At 43.6% G+C, this 15894-nt stretch overlaps 1 protein-coding gene across 1 annotated transcript in view; it reads right to left on the reverse strand.

Annotated features, from left to right (window-relative positions):
* The window catches only part of sulf1 (sulfatase 1), a 36087-nt gene that overhangs the window by 12860 nt on the left and 7333 nt on the right, over positions 1–15894 (reverse strand). Inside the window, 8 exon segments of the mRNA XM_054622562.1 lie at positions 880–936; positions 1527–1655; positions 1813–1988; positions 2089–2239; positions 5062–5231; positions 7828–7979; positions 8680–8919; positions 9383–9681. Coding sequence (XP_054478537.1) covers positions 880–936; positions 1527–1655; positions 1813–1988; positions 2089–2239; positions 5062–5231; positions 7828–7979; positions 8680–8919; positions 9383–9557 — 1250 coding nt within the window. The 5' untranslated portion in view covers positions 9558–9681.

The raw sequence follows: 15894 nt of genomic DNA on the forward strand, positions 1-15894 counted from the left end.
AATTTGAACCTATGGTTTTTTTCTTGGGCACCTGTATTATTCAAAGACTTGAAGTTTGATGGGATGCTTTCTTTCCAAGCTGTCAGTTTCTGTCAGTGAACCCTTGGCATTACCACAGCTTAACACGTTAAGTGAACAAAAGCGGGCTGTCAGATCGGCGGTATCATTTACTGCAACATATATCAGGCAGCAGAGGACAGGTTAAATAAAGAACCGACAGGGTTTGTGAGAGAGCATGTGCTGTGTGTGATTTGCGTGCACTACAAAGAAAACAGTCTTGAGGGAAACAGTCAAGCGTTGGCTATAGCGTGGCTGCTGCATTCCTCACTGGGGGAGCTGGTGACATGTCCTGTGAGCGGATTGAGTGTGAGACTTCCAGCCATTCCTCAGGTAACATCATCCTGAGCCTGGCTAGTCTTTGTTTATTTTGCGTGTGTCTAGCTATCTTCCGTCTGTCTCTGCCAGTGCACGAAAAGCAGGCCAAGTCAGATTTAGGGCCCCGATTATGTGCTTGATACATGCAAGGCCCCTTTAAAAGACAAAGGCTTTTTTTTTTTTAGTAAATGATCAAATGACCTGGTTACACGTGTCAGCGCCTCTTGCGTGAACTGTCAGAGTTTGCCAGCTTTACCAAACAACTTTGAATATTTCGACCTCATCCACCACCACTGCCTTCCAAGCCGACTGTGGTCAGGAAATGTCTCTCAGATGACAAATAACTGGGAAAAGTGGCCGTGTGGCTGGAATAGGAAACGTTGTTGAGCCTTGCACATTTCGGGTTCACTGAAATGTTTTGTCAGGTTTTGTGTGACACACAATGAGCTGCAGTGACATGGATGTGCCTGTGGTGTGGAAAGGGAATAAAGAACCCCAGTTTACCCTCTTTCCACCAGGAATGTGTCCCGCCAGACTTTGGGTTTCCGGTTGGGTTTGAATCTGGGAAAACAACAACGCACAAAGTTAAAAAAATTCATATGGCCTATCAACTCTCCATCAGTTACATCAGTAATATTATGGTTGATCATAGCGAGCTCAAGACCTTGTGGGTTCAAGGCAATAGTGTAAATGCTATTTGAGCATTAAATTGATTATCCTTGTTATTTATGTGGCCCTGGAAATGGAAATGTTTTTCTATTTTTCTTTAATAGTGCAGATATATCAGCAATAGCTGTTGCTTTGGTGCTTTTTTCATGCTGAGTAGAGGATATTGATTTTTGATTAATATTGGACACTGTTTGTACAGTGGGTTTGCTGTTCGCTGGGGAAACAAATTATTTAACTTGCAAACAGATTCTACTTCAGAAGAATAACCTCAGTGAATCCAAACCAAAGTCCTTCAGCCATGGAAAATCCACCACATTCCCCCCAACCCACTTTGTGCTCAGCTGGAGCAAAAGCAATTATTTTGGCTATGGAAATCTGCATTTTATAATGGCAAACGAATAGGACTGTTGCACATGTCATGCACCCGTGCAATTACTGTACATAATATCTATTACAGAATGGCTTAATGGATCCATACAGACCTATTGCCAGTCTTTTCCTGTTCCAACAGCTTAAGGATGGACTTTCCATCCATGTCTGGAGGGGTGTCAAGCCCAGCAATGTGGAGAATCGTGGGAGCAAGGTCTATGTTCAGCACCATATGAGGGTTTCTGAGGAAGTACATGCACATAAAGTTTAGTTTATCTTCTGAAATGCATACAGTGATGATCAATAACAAACCCAAGGATCAGGATACACACAGCACAGAAAATGTAATTTGCAAGCTTATAAACTCTTATTATGATTTTACTTGTAACTAAGACTTACACTGCCCCTTGCTCAATGTTGGGTCCTCTCAGAAAGAACGGCACACGGATGTCAAAGTCATAAGGCATTGACTTGCCCTTGACTAATCCAAACTGACCAATGTGGTAGCCATGGTCAGCTGTGTAGATGATGTAAGTGTTGTCCAGCTCTCCAGTTTCCTCCAGCATTTCAAACACCTAAGAAGTAAAATGAGTGAGGATAATAGGTTTAGAGAAAATGCCTTACAGGAACGAATATCAAAATCCTAAAAAAAAGTCCATTAATAATTACACTGACCTTCTGCACTGAGTCATCCACAGACATGAGTGTCTGCAGCCTTTTCCGATGGAGGAAGTTGGTGAATTCCATGTGGATGGGTCTCATGGGGCCTGTGTACTGCATGATCCAGTGTTTATCCATATTTGGGGCATAGTTGTAGCTGGGGGTGCTGGTAGGAGGACACAAAGGAGACGGGCATGTGAAAAAAAAGCTTGTAACTAGGATGAGAACATGCATGTATACTGTGTACCTGATGAAGTCTTATAGAAGTAAAAAAAACATCCATGGTGAGTTATCGGAGCACGTCACATCGATGAAGACCCTGTTTAAGATGCCATACTTTTCACAAACTACTGCTCAGTAACAGGTGCCGCAATTGTCCACTGTGTTTGACACGCATCAATAGCTACTCTGTTTGTTGAAGGAAATGTCTAAATACTCGGCAGCCAGCACCTTAGCTGTTTTTCCACACCTCTCTTCGACCATCTCTCCCCTCACACAGAGACGAGAGTCTCCCTGCTCCACTGCGCTCTTGGCACAGACAAGTCATTTGAGGGTTGGCACTTGCTTGAGAAAGTAATAGGCCCTAAAGTCAAGTTTGCAACAAGTTCTGGACCAAAAGCTCAATAAGTCATGGTCATTTGAAATGGGGAATAACAAGAGTGGATAAAGAGCAAGAGGGAGGCAGAGGCAGAGGCAGTCTTGTTTGTGGAGACTTATAACTGAGAGAAGCTGTTCACCTGTCTGCGGTATTAGCTGTAAAGTAAAGGAGAGAGATAAATGGTAGACTTATGTATAAAGTTGACTTTCTGTCTGCAAGGTTTCTGCAGTTCAAAGCAAAATAATATATGAAGAATATACTGCAAGCATAATGTGGTTATCCCCAGAATTAAGTCATATTTGTAGTCTGCAGTGTTGGCATATAATGTGTCAATAACAAATATTTCTCCCTGAACTGTATAGATCCAGTTCAAACTACAAACAAGCAGGTTCTACCACTTAATAAGCAGCTGGACAAAGAATCAAGACTATGATACTTAATGAAGACCTGCTGGGAGCTGCTTTGCTCTGATTGAGTGAGCTGCCTTCTGCCCTCGTCTCCTCAGGCCTGCTTTGTGGGAAGGGTGAACTCTTCACCCACCTAGCAAGGCGGTCTAATAAGCCCCACAAAGAGACCTGTCTCTGGGCAATGGGCCACCAAGGTATGGGGCCCTGGGCACAAGGGGAACCAGGAATGCAGAGGTCAGTGGAACGAAGCCAGTCCATAGGGGAGGTCACACCTGCCACCTGTCACATAAACGTAGGTGGTTTTTTTTGTGGTATTAGCACTGGATTACAGCAGCCCAAGGCCCGCTGTACACCCCAGAATGCCTCCTGACCTTACAGAACCTAACATAGACACATCGCAACCAGAATAACTTCAATACACTCCCCGCTATAAAGAGACATGCCATTGAGAGACCGCATTTCATCTATAGTGTTTAAAATGAGTCAAGAGCTTGGCTTCCATCTAAGAGACAGGGTAAAAACACCTCCAGTGAGGAATGTTAATGACATTAACATCAAACCCTCGTCTGCTATTGTTGCTGTCAAAAGTACAGACGCCCATTTGATTTATGAGGCAGCTCCTCCTTTACTGCCACGCAGTCTCTTTCCAGCTCTATGCATTACAGGTTAGAGGTATATGGCATCTGCTGGAAAGACAGAAAGTGGCAGACCAGACAAACTTCATGTGACATCTTTCCATTAGTGGTCGACCTTACCAGGGACTTTTGTAGAGAATTACCAAAGCTCATTGAACCAATTCAAACTCAATTGGAACAGGTTCAAAACAAAATCCTATATATAAAAGGAATTTGCTCCACAACATCTGTCATTAAAAAAGGGTTTTTCAAATCTGTTATGGAAGTATGTAGTCAACAAACACCAAAACAAACACCCGCTCATACTGACTGTGCGTGCTGCCACAGTAACCTCGCCACATATTCAGCACACAATCACTGGGGCAACCCCTTTAGTCACCCCCGGGCCCCAGTTCCACCCCCTTCACCCAGAGGCTTGAGCTAAAAATAAATTAATAATGTCACAAAGGGTGTTCCAGAGCACACAATGCATTCCTCTCATCCCAAGAGCCGCGGGGAGAAACTAATGATTGATATGGACAGGATCAGGAAGTCCTTTGCGAATTTCACAGGAGGAGAGGGAAGGGTGGGGAGAGCGGTGAGGGATGGGAAAACGAGAGAAGACGGAGAGAGGGACAGACAGACGCAGAGATATAACAGATAGAGCCACTGTGAGGAAGAGCAAACAGACAGAGGAGAATGTTAAGTGGGTTTGAAAGTGAGAGGGAGGAAGTGGGGAGACAGTGAAAGCGCTGGTAAACAAATGGTTTTTTTTTTTAGCAGAAATGGCAGTCTTGGAACTTATATCTACTTCTCTACAACAACCCCTCCCCCCACCCAGAGGAGTAGAACATCCTGGGAGCCTTTTGGAGGACCCACCAAGAGATGGCAGGGCATGTTGCCATGGAAGGACCCACAGTATTGCAACACTGCCTCAACTCAGTAATGAGAGTTGTACGAGGCCAATGTGGGCTTGGCTTGGGCGCTGTGCTCTATAAAAAAAAAAAAAAAGCCATCCGTGTTCTTCATGGCATGTGCTCCAGCTATTCTCAGATGATAAATCATTTTGATGTCACGCTTGCCAAGTCGTCGTTCCTAGCAGCTTCTAAGAAACCTGGGACACTGGGGATCGAGGTGCACGAATACTGTAATAATGCTATATACACCTAATCATGAAAATTATAATTGGAGGTTAACAAGAAAAAAAAAATCCATAAAGCAACAGATGGAAACTGCCAGAATGTCTGCTTATATAATCTGTAAATATGGGCCCTGAACATTTATTTTTCATTATTTTACAGGGTTGAAAGTCCTATGTAGGAACCCTGATGAGTGCATGCGTGATAAAGTGAGTCTGAATGTAACTTACATGTGCTGCGAAGCATTCGGGAAATGCTCAGCATACTGTGGAGCCGAGTCTTCTGGGCCGTGAGGAGCAGCGTGACTGATGACCATCATCACAGGGCGGTGAGGGTACATGCGCTTAGATGTGCGGAAAAAGTTAGTGCTGTCGTTGGTGATCAAATCTGTGAAATAGTCCTGGAAAAGAGTGAATAAATAGGAATTTATTAGGTGATGCAGAGCTAAAAAATCCCATCTAGAGAAGAAGGCTAAAAGAGAAGGTGGAATAGGGAGGAAAAATGCAAAACAACACAAGCTTTGATAAAACTCGTTTGCAGTCCAATCACCTCGACATGTTGCTTTCCCTCGTCCAGTCATTTTCAGATAAATGGACAAGGGCCAGTGGGGATATGAACCGGGGCCATTGAATACACTACCAATTTGTCGAGTCAACAGCTGGCAGCTTGCCTGTGTGCGTAAATGTGAGTTTGTGCTTGAGTCTGTGCATGTGTATACAGTATATGGGCTGTTGCCTCATCAGTGAATCTTTGCACGATTGAATGTGACACCACTTGATGGTTAGAGGAGCCTGGCGCTCTCAAATGGTATGTTGTTATGACAGCTCCCATCCTCTACTCCTCTCTGGGCAAAGCATTCCCTTTCTCTTTTAGCTTCCTCCTCTCCTATTTAGCTTTATTTGACTCCCTGTGTTTTTGTGCTTCTTGTCACTGATTCAGTTTGGGAGATAATGGAACACACAAATAAGACACAATAACCTCAACCGTTTTAAGCCTGAAATGAGCTTGAGAGAAAAATGACTTGTATACAGGAGATGGGAAAAGCACAAAATCCCAGAGTGCTTTGTTTTTCAGACTTAGTGGCATTGGGCAGAGAGGAAAACTGAATGAATGAAACTGTAGCTTACTCTTAAGAGCTTAGACTTGTGATATTGTCACATCAAACAACCCACAGGTCTGACATATCGAAACCTTTATTCCATGCAGAATAAAAGGCGCTGGAGTATGTCTTTTTGAATGTACAGTAGGTCACACCCTGAACTAAAATCACAATATCATTTGCCAAGTTTCCAACAGATTAACCATTCTACCTGCAGTTTTGGCTGGCAGCAGTTGTTGTCTGGCACACCACATGCGGAAGGGAGTGCCAGGTTCAGAATGAAAGGGTAAAGGGTGATTTTCCTGAAATGTCAGAAGTGGGTTTGGCTGATTCATCCTGTCTCTATTAATAGGCTTTATAGCAGAACCAGCTTTAATGGCCTGGCGGTTGCACATGCCCATGGAGGCTGGTGATTGCGTGCATATGGCGAATCATTGACATACTTGTTTTCTATGTGTTGCCAGCTCCCCATAACATGAGCCAATGCATCTAAAGGCTCTGGTAAGTCAGAAGGAAGCAAAAGTGTCATGGGGAATGACTGGCCAACAGGAGGTGAAGAGTATCACTTTTCCCAGAACCTTTTGGAGATGATTAGTACCAAGTGTCACATAATACAAACCCATTCACACATGGTTTAATTTCCCCAATGACATTCAACCATTAAAATTGATACTTTAAGTTGAATAGCAACCTACATGGTTTGACTGTCAATGCAGCAGAGAGTCGAGGCTTTGAATTCTTGTTCATTAGGAGTGACACCAACATATCACATCTGGCTTGAAATTGTGTAACTTTGTGTCTTTATGAAAATCGTCTTCTGTTATGCAATTTGAAGAAAAAAACTATATGAATCATATTCTTCAACTAAATGTCACGCAGATCTTCGACAAAGGCCTTAACCTCAATGGACTCATCCTCCTACAGATGGAAAATCAAAAAGGGACCTCATTGAATTTAATCACTGGGCAAGTTCCTCATCTAATCACAATTACTTGGTTTGCCAGCTTCACTCTGTGTGGAATACCATGAACTTCTCACCCTGTGTGAATCTAAACAGGACCTGTGGTTGTCCAAGTAGTAGCAGGTTCATGGCTTTTGACAGTAAATAGCAAATAGTGTGTCCATTTGGTTTTAAACCACAAACTGCTGACCAAGCCCATGTCATGTAAACACCTTGGCCTCAGCTTGTGGGTAACTTTACACCTCAGTCCAAGTTGGCAGAGGAATAGCAATCCAAACATTTGTTTGCCCATCTTTTGGGCAGGCCATCTTGAAACTTGACATGTGTCCAAACCATAAACCCTCCACATGGATTCTTCATGTAACCAGGACTACGCTACCTAGGAAGATACTGGCATGGAGCTGCGAAAACAAACTGACAGCTCTTACAAAAACATTTGGGGATGATTGATGGCCGATGCCATCCAGAGCTCCAAAAAGAGATTGTAACCACAGTGTTCATTTCCAGAGTCTGACAGTTGTAAAATAAAGTTTTCCCTCTTTTTTATTGTGGTTTTATAGCACCAAATTATTCTGTAAAATAAAAGGAAAAGGCAGACAGACAGAAAGAGAGACAAAAACAAATGCAGGGTGGTATTTATCACAGGGTTCACATAAATATGCTGTTTAAATGTTGAGGTAAGGTGCTTCATAATAAAGGGATGCTGTATAAAGAGGAGACTCCAGCTCAAGTCATTCCCTTTAATTCTTGAATGAAAATTCCTGCCAGCCTAGATCACAACGCTGTGATAAGTGAAGTGCTTCACTGTCTGTGTTTATAAATGGAGTGGAACCTGCAATTTGTCAGGCGAAGTCTTTATATATCGTGCCATAAAGGGAAAATAAATGAGTGATTGAGTTAAGGGTCCCTGTTTTTAGAAGTTATAGGAACACATACCTTGGCATACTCGGCACCATGTTTCTCCTTGTAACCATTCCGACAGACAGTGTAATTATAGAAGCGGGAATTTTTGATCAATCCAACCCATTCGCGCCACCCAGGTGGGATGTAGGAGCCGTTGTACTCATTGAGGTACTTGCCGAAGAAGCCTGCAGAGGAGAAGGAAAGATAGAGGAAGGTTTCTTTTAAAACCAAGTCTTAGGCCATAAATAATGTTTTCATTGTTCACCTATGCCTGTACCTGTGTAAATTCTGACTGACTTTATCTGTGTGTGTATGTGACGCATAACTTATTTGCTTGTCTCCTTTTTTTCCTGGCTTCACTGAACAGCATTCTCGGATAGGCTGGGCAGGGAGCCAGCCCGTCCTAGAGAAGGCTAATTGCAGACTAACGCATCAGCTCTAAAACCGCAGGCCGTGCTGCAGCCCACAGGACCCCACTGAGCTGCCCAGTCCAACGCCTGCCCGTCACTGACACAGACACTGTCTGATGAGAGATGACAGCGACCTGGCACGCTCACCTTGTTTGCATTTCTCACAGCGGAGAGCCAGGCAGAGCAGTGGAGCCTAGCTTACTGTAAAAATGTTCACTGACTAACACGTTGAATAAAGAATGCCTAAGAAGGACATTCGAGCTGGTGGTGATTGACAGTATATTGGCAAAAAACTGAGATGGTCATGGTTCCCAATAAGAATCTTAGAAATGCCACTTTTCCATATTAATTAATGGGAAAACATCACAAGCACTGAATTAAAAGGTCTTTGGTGGACATACAGCAGGCCCTTAATGCTGATCATTGTGTATAGATAGGTTTCAATGTATGCAAGTGCATGTCATTGTTCACCAACCTGTCCTGTAGCCGGTGTTGTTGAGGTAGACGGCGAACGAGCGTGGCTCGTGCTGAGCTTGCCAGGAAGGGGAGGAGCAGTTCTCATTGTTGGTGTAGGTGTTGTGGTTGTGGACGTACTTGCCCGTCAACATGGAGGAACGTGACGGGCAGCACATGGGTGTGGAGACGAAGGCATTGGTGAAAGATGTACCTCCATCTTCCATGAACTTACGGGTTTTATTCATTACCTGGAGAGAACCTGGAGGACAATATATGGAGGTCAGTGCTGAATCATTGACTTAATTGTGTTACATGCATTGTTAATACTAAGATAAAAGCAGCTTGTGCCAAAACACACAATGACAAATGTAATTATTTTTGTAAAATGACAATCACTTGTGTTTATAACATGGTTCAGTCCAATTAGATCACCTGATGTTTTCTGACTGAATTCATTGAGTGGCAAATTATTAGTATTCAGCAGTTAATAGGCCAGATGGCCATTCTGCTCTGGCTTATGGCCTCTATTTAATATTTCATGTGAAGAAAGACCACATACATCCTGATGCAAAGGCCCACAAAGACAAAGAAATTGATTAAGGCAGCATAGCAACGGTACAAAAAAGTAGTTTTTTAAGTAGGGCAATAATACGGCCAAAATACATGAAAAGTGAATAGGGCCCACAGAATTCCAGGAAGAGCAGAAAGTGTGCCAATCTTACCCAACTCTACATCCTGGTCGTCAGTCATGATGAGGATAATGTTGGGCCGGATGTTTCTGCGGTCTCTCTGGATGCGACCCCTCAGGCCCTGAGCCCTGGTGGTGGTGAAGGCCCAGCTGCCTGGAGCCCAGTCCAGAGACAGCAGGGCCAACCAAGCCAGCCACTGCATCAGCATGGTTCCCGAGACAACAAGAAACAGGGTGGGCAGAGGGGAGGATTAATGGAGAAATGAAGGGAGGGAGAAGAGGTTCAGCCAGGCCACTCACTTACACCCGTGCAGCTCTCGCAGCCGTGGTTTACTATGGAGAGACAGAAGGAGAAAAACACATGGAGACATTACAACAAGGAAAACAGAGAAATAATGTTGGGGATTTTAAAGAAAGCAGAAAAGCAAACTGCATTTTATTCTCAGAGAGACAGTCAGTGAAAAGCCTAGAATCCCTCTAGGAACATTTAAGAATATTTACTTCTGAGAGATTGTGTTCATCTGCTCACAAATCATACTGAAACACAACAGTTTATCCATAAACAGAGAAGCCAAAAAATATTCTTTGGTGCTTAAGCCCTTGATGGTCCACCAAGGAAAACTTTCCCAACAGTTCCAACAAAAGTTGCGTGCTGACTGAAACCCCATCAATACCCTCCCCTGTAAACAAAATCCCTCAACATCAACTCTACTGACCTTAACTGACAAATAAAAAAACACAATCACAGAATATGCACGCTAAGCTCTAGCAACACAGATCTCACCTCAGAGAATCCCATAAATCTCATTTTGTTTGGCCTTTTCTCATTTTATCCAAGTTCCTTTTCTTGTGTTTTTTCACTCTCTCCTTCTGTGTCAGATAACACACACTCACACATGGAAACTCTCTATCTCTACTGGAGAGCTGTTGTTCAGCTAACTGTGTTGAGACCGCGCCATTGGTTGCCTGCGCTCAAACACCCACTGCCAATCTCCTGTGTCGGCCAATCATGGCCCACCTTCCACCTGTCACTCAAAAGTCACCCCCTGGTGAGTCAAGCGTGACTGAGGGCCTGTGGGGAGGATGGGACCACACTAGGGGGGAGGGGGTTAGGGGGCACGGGAGGTGGAGAGAAGGTTCCGCTACATTAACCCCAATGCCAGTGTCACCAATCACAGATTACCACTGAGTCATCGTAGCACTTTGCAGCCTCTTACTCACTTATAATTGCATGGTTGGTCATAAAAAAAGTCTGTATATCTTCTGCTTAAATGCCACGGACCAGCGTCAAACGTATAATAGCACTAAGCCTGAGTTCTTACCCAACATCAGAAGCAGGTAGATATTATACAGCGTATTATGCAATCACTAAAAGAGACATCCGCTTATTTAAATAAATTTCAATCATTGATCAATAAATCCAACATATCATTACAAGATTGATTGCCCAGGTGATACTAACAAAAATTTAAGGTCATTCAAATTAGCGGGCAATTTTTAGTAACAATAATGTATGTGAAAGAATGGCTTGTGAGTGTGGGATGAGCCATTACGCTGTAACAAGAAGTAACATCATTGCCTGTGAAAAAGAGCCTTATGGATGGCAATCCCACTGAGTGGCACCATATTGTTCCCTTAATGGCCTGAAAACAAACAGCAGGTCTATGACACCTGAGCCTGGTCAAACCCCCAACTGAGAACATTTTAAAGGGTGAAATGCTAATTATTTTTGTCATCAATGCATCATGTTGACATGTGGCTTTAGTCCTTTCACAAATGCACAGAAAATGCATATCCCCCCAAAAAAAAACTAATTCCGCAAACGCTTGCCAAACAGATGGCCCTACATAAGATAACACAGCTACAAATTGTCTTCTCTTACAAACGCATCAAATGAGTCAAAAGGTGCATCGTGTGTATCCGTTTTTCCACTAGTCTGATGTTGCGTGTGATAAACATGGCTTCAGACGGAGCTCTAAGAGCACTCTGCTCTGTCCTGCGTTTCAGACGAGCAGTGTCCGGGCCAGCCAGCCCAGTCATCGTGACAGCCCTGTGCAAACATTGGCGCCGTTTGGACAAACACCCCTCCAGCACAGGGTGGCAGAGTGCACAGAACCTCACAGTGAATTACACACACACACACACACACACACACACACACACACACACACACACACACACACACACACACACACACACACACACACACACACACACACACACACACACACACAAACACAAACTACTGTACAAACACATGGTGACATGCAGAAACTCAGAAGACACTCACGCACAAGGCTCTTTCCCACAAAAACACATTTGCCTGCTGTGAGGGTCCAAGTCCTCCTACATAGATGTGAAAGCTTCCCAGAAACAATAGATGTAGCCCAACTCTAGACAAAACTCAAGCCTCTATTTCTGTCAAGCTTTTGAAAACCTGAAATCATCTCTCAAACCAGTCAGCCAAACTAGTGTAATGTTAGCGCCCAGCGCAAATTCAATTTTACATGCCAATGGTTCCCAGCAATAGCCTCTTCATGGGACTCAGAGAAGTAAGACTACAGACAAGAAGGCTCATTGTGGAATCTGATACGAACCTTGTGGTGCTGATGTGGTTAGCTATAGCGATATCAATAGCTACACTGTCTGAAGCGACTGAGATGGCAGGGCAAATAAAGTGCCAGACATGACGACCAATGGGATGCGGGCCGAAAGTTACGCATGCAAAACGACACTGCTGCTGCAACTAACAAGCGCAGACCTCCCCTTGTCCTTTGGGCTACCTTCTCATCCTAACTCAATTTCATCTGATCCACTTTCCTCACTAGGGCATCTGAAGTTCACTTATGACCATAAGGATTTCTTGCGGCTTAATGTCTGCCAAATGTACCCCTGGAACATTTGAGAACTGATCAACCCAAAGTCACCCCTAATCAAAGGATACACAACTATTATTTATTAATGTGGCTTTCCCAGTAACCTGACTTTTACATGCTAATATGACAAATGGAACTTTAAGCTGCCGCAGGAAAATGACCAGCTAAGGGACAAGACCAGTGTGCAGAGATTAGCGGCTGTTGTTTGTGGACCAGCTGTAGATTGATGACAGTTGGCTGGCTGTATTAAGACTTATGGCGCATGTAGGAAGTTTCCCTTTCACATGGAGGGAGATAAGGAAAGTGACATTACTCACAATTACAATCAATCACACTTTTTCCGTATACCTTTTTCTAAATTTTTTGCACTCCAAAAAAGTTTTTGCTATAAATCAAGGAAGAAAAATAAACTGCATAAAGCGCTATCAATGGTAAGTTTTCAATATATTCCATTAATAAGTCTACTTCTGCTACCGACATGAAAGTCTAGAGTACATAAATCACCCATATTGGACAGTTTAAAAACTCATTAATGGTTATGCATAAGATTAACTGTATTAGATCAGTGTGTTCAAACACAGTCACTTGTTAGTGTTTTGTACACAAGCTTATATAAGTGTTATCCTGAGTTCGTGCCTAAAGGGACACTTAGGGATGAAAGGCAGCAGGGCATCTAGCTCTAAACATTGCTGGATGTATTCAAGCCAAAGAGGCAGCTCAAATACTGTAAATACAAGCAACAATATGAGTAAATATGATTAAATCTGAAAGTTATTATGTAGCTGGCTTCTGAACCTCTCCTCTGTTAGTGCCACTGCTTCTTACTTGCCTCCAACATCTCAGTTTAAATGCATGTTGCCAATTTATTGAACCCCTTGAGAACCTTCTTTGAGGATTGAGTTTCATGTCATTTTCAAAAACCCTTCATTTTGAATGAGTCATTTATTTATGTCATCTAATGTGATATAAGTAGAACAGGCTTCTTCTTTACATCTGTAGAACAGACAACAGGTCTTTATTCCTGGACGGAGTCAGAGGACTAGGGAGCACATTGTTTCTCCTTCCTCATTGTTTTGGAGGATTAGCGCTAATGACCCTTTAAATGAGCCTTTACTGTACTATGGTTAAGCCGGGGGAGGAATATTGGGAAGGGATGGGAGGAACGTAAAATGCCCAGGGGTTCAAAGGACTGGAACAAAAAGGCCACTATGGAGTTCTCAGACAAACAGCTGCCAGATACATAAAAGATGTGCAATTTTCAGATTAATGGCCATCAACACTAGGGACTTTGAGCACACCTCAACACCCTACCAATCTCTACGTTCATGACAGAAAAGTTTTTTTTTCCCTACTCTGCTTGCAGAAAACATCTCTTTCACTTACTCTCCTTTGGCACAGGCAGCATTGCTCACTGATTTGGTATGGCTGCACGGACAGCTGTGCTTTGTGCACCGAGTAAAGCTGAACATAATAGAGTTGCTGCTTGTGTAACCATCCAGGGCAGTACTATTTGGCTGGTTGGCAGTCGTGCCCTCCAGTTAGGGCCTCAAACCGCACACCCTGCTGCACCCTGACCCTCCTCTGACCCAAGTGGTAATATGGCTTTGATGGTGGCTTGTTTAACCTAACCTCAGCAACCTGAGGCTACCCACACACAGGGGTTAAGAGGGGAAACTCTGAGGGAAGAGAAAGTTGACTGGAGGGGGCTCGGTGCAGAGGTATGAAGGTAACAAAAGTCTTGTAAAAGCCTGGTTGTGATTGGCCTGCATTTTCTTTTCAGCAGTGGCAAACAGGCTGCATCTGGCTTAGGTTCTGTTCAGTGAGCAGTGGCAGTCTATGTATTTATCAGCTGTCACTGAGAAACAGCAGACGCACTGAGAAGACACATAAGGGAATTCTTCTGGAAGAAAACACACTGATTGACAGCAATGAATCCATGTATCTCTTAAAGCAGTGTATTTGTCAACTAATGTGTGTCTGCCCTCTGACTTTAAGTCGTATTAAAGTTAACATGCAGAGGTGAAACAAGATGCAAGTCAAAGCCAAACCAGATGCCCCGCCCCACTAAAGTAAATCAGTCATTCATAAAAGGGCCTAACTACGAAGGACAATGGCCATTTCAAAGCACCTCAAATCCCCTCTTATTCCTGTCCATTCTCTCTCCAGCTCCCGCTCTATTTGCCCAGTCCATCTCTAAGGCAGCCAAGTCACAGAGGAACAATGACAAAGAGAGGGGAATTAAAGTCTGACGGCATAGTTTGAATTCTGTAGCCTGTACTCAAACTGTGACTCCATGACTAGCAATGATGGCAAAGGCCTTTCTTTACACAGTTACGACTTTGAACAGGAACTCCAATCAAACGTCTGCCATGACAGAACTGTATAAAGTGGGAAATAGAAATTACAGAGAGTAGAGAGAAATCATACATAAAATAAAGCAGTAGAGATAGAAATGGACAATATTAGACTCCTGATTTTTGCTTCAGACCAGTGACATTTTGGAGTGCTGGCTGATTGCTCCCTCTCCATTTCAGAGGGGAAAAAATAATTATTGCGAGGCCTTAGATTAAGGTTTGTCCAAATATTTCTGTAATCCGAGGGAATTCGGCTGGTCTGCTGCCACGAGGACTGACGCGGGCCTTTTACACTGAGGAGGGCCTGTGTCGGGGCTCGCTGTGCCCGGCAAGCCAAGGCAGCACATTGTACCAACCAAGACCCGCCTGTTTGCCACACTGAGCTGACTGAAGGAGACCTCTGTGCCGGTGCACTCACTTGGCTGTGGGTATGTACTGGGAAAATGCTCAGACCTTGGTGTTTTCAGACTCTTAACTCCGCAGATTTATTTTTTTGACCAAAAAGCCCAAATTAGTGTAGGATCTATGACAAAATTCCAGTGAGAAAACCAAGCGCAAGGCAGTGAGGAGAGATCACTGGCTCTTTGTTCCAACATGTTTATGGCTTCACAACTCTTAACCTTGACAGGCACATTCAGACTCTTTGTTACGTCCGTGTAACAGCTACAAAACGTCAGATGTTAGAGCTAGAAATGATTCGCATCTACTGGTATGCGGCGTGTTTGGGGTACAAGGCAGGCCACTTTAATGAGGAAGAATGGCCTCAATTCAGTGAAATGTGAACCTGGAGTGAGTGCGTTCACGGCTATTAGTTGAACCCCTCATGTTTCTTTCGGACCTGGTAAGAGACCCTTTGTAGTGCCAAGGCTGCCAGGCCACCCCATCAATATTATGGATGCATCTTAATGTATAATTAAACGAATCCTGGTCCAAAAGACTTCAAAGTGGGAATGGCTTGCGGGCCACCAGGTGGTCTGTCGGAAATCATGAGGAGGTTTAGAGAACCCTAAGAGGGAAATGATTAAAATACGCACAAGGAAATGGGGAATACTGCCTGTATTTATTTATGTGTGTGCATGTGTTGTGTGTGTTCCTGCTCTGAAGGTGGTGTGTATATACATAGTGTTTATATCCTTAACTATGGACACCAAGTCTGAGGTCTGTATATCTAAGTAAAAGGCCTCATGCTGGTAACACTGACAAATGGGCCTCAGGGTGCTTTCACACCTGTGGGTCGGTTCGTTTGGTCCGGACCGAGGAAAAAAGAAAATGTTCCCGTTTTTTTCTGGTCTGTTACCACTGATATTGCCTTTTTA

Source organism: Anoplopoma fimbria, chromosome 21, assembly GCF_027596085.1.
Source record: "Anoplopoma fimbria isolate UVic2021 breed Golden Eagle Sablefish chromosome 21, Afim_UVic_2022, whole genome shotgun sequence".
In the NCBI taxonomy this organism is placed as follows: Eukaryota; Metazoa; Chordata; class Actinopteri; order Perciformes; family Anoplopomatidae; genus Anoplopoma; species Anoplopoma fimbria.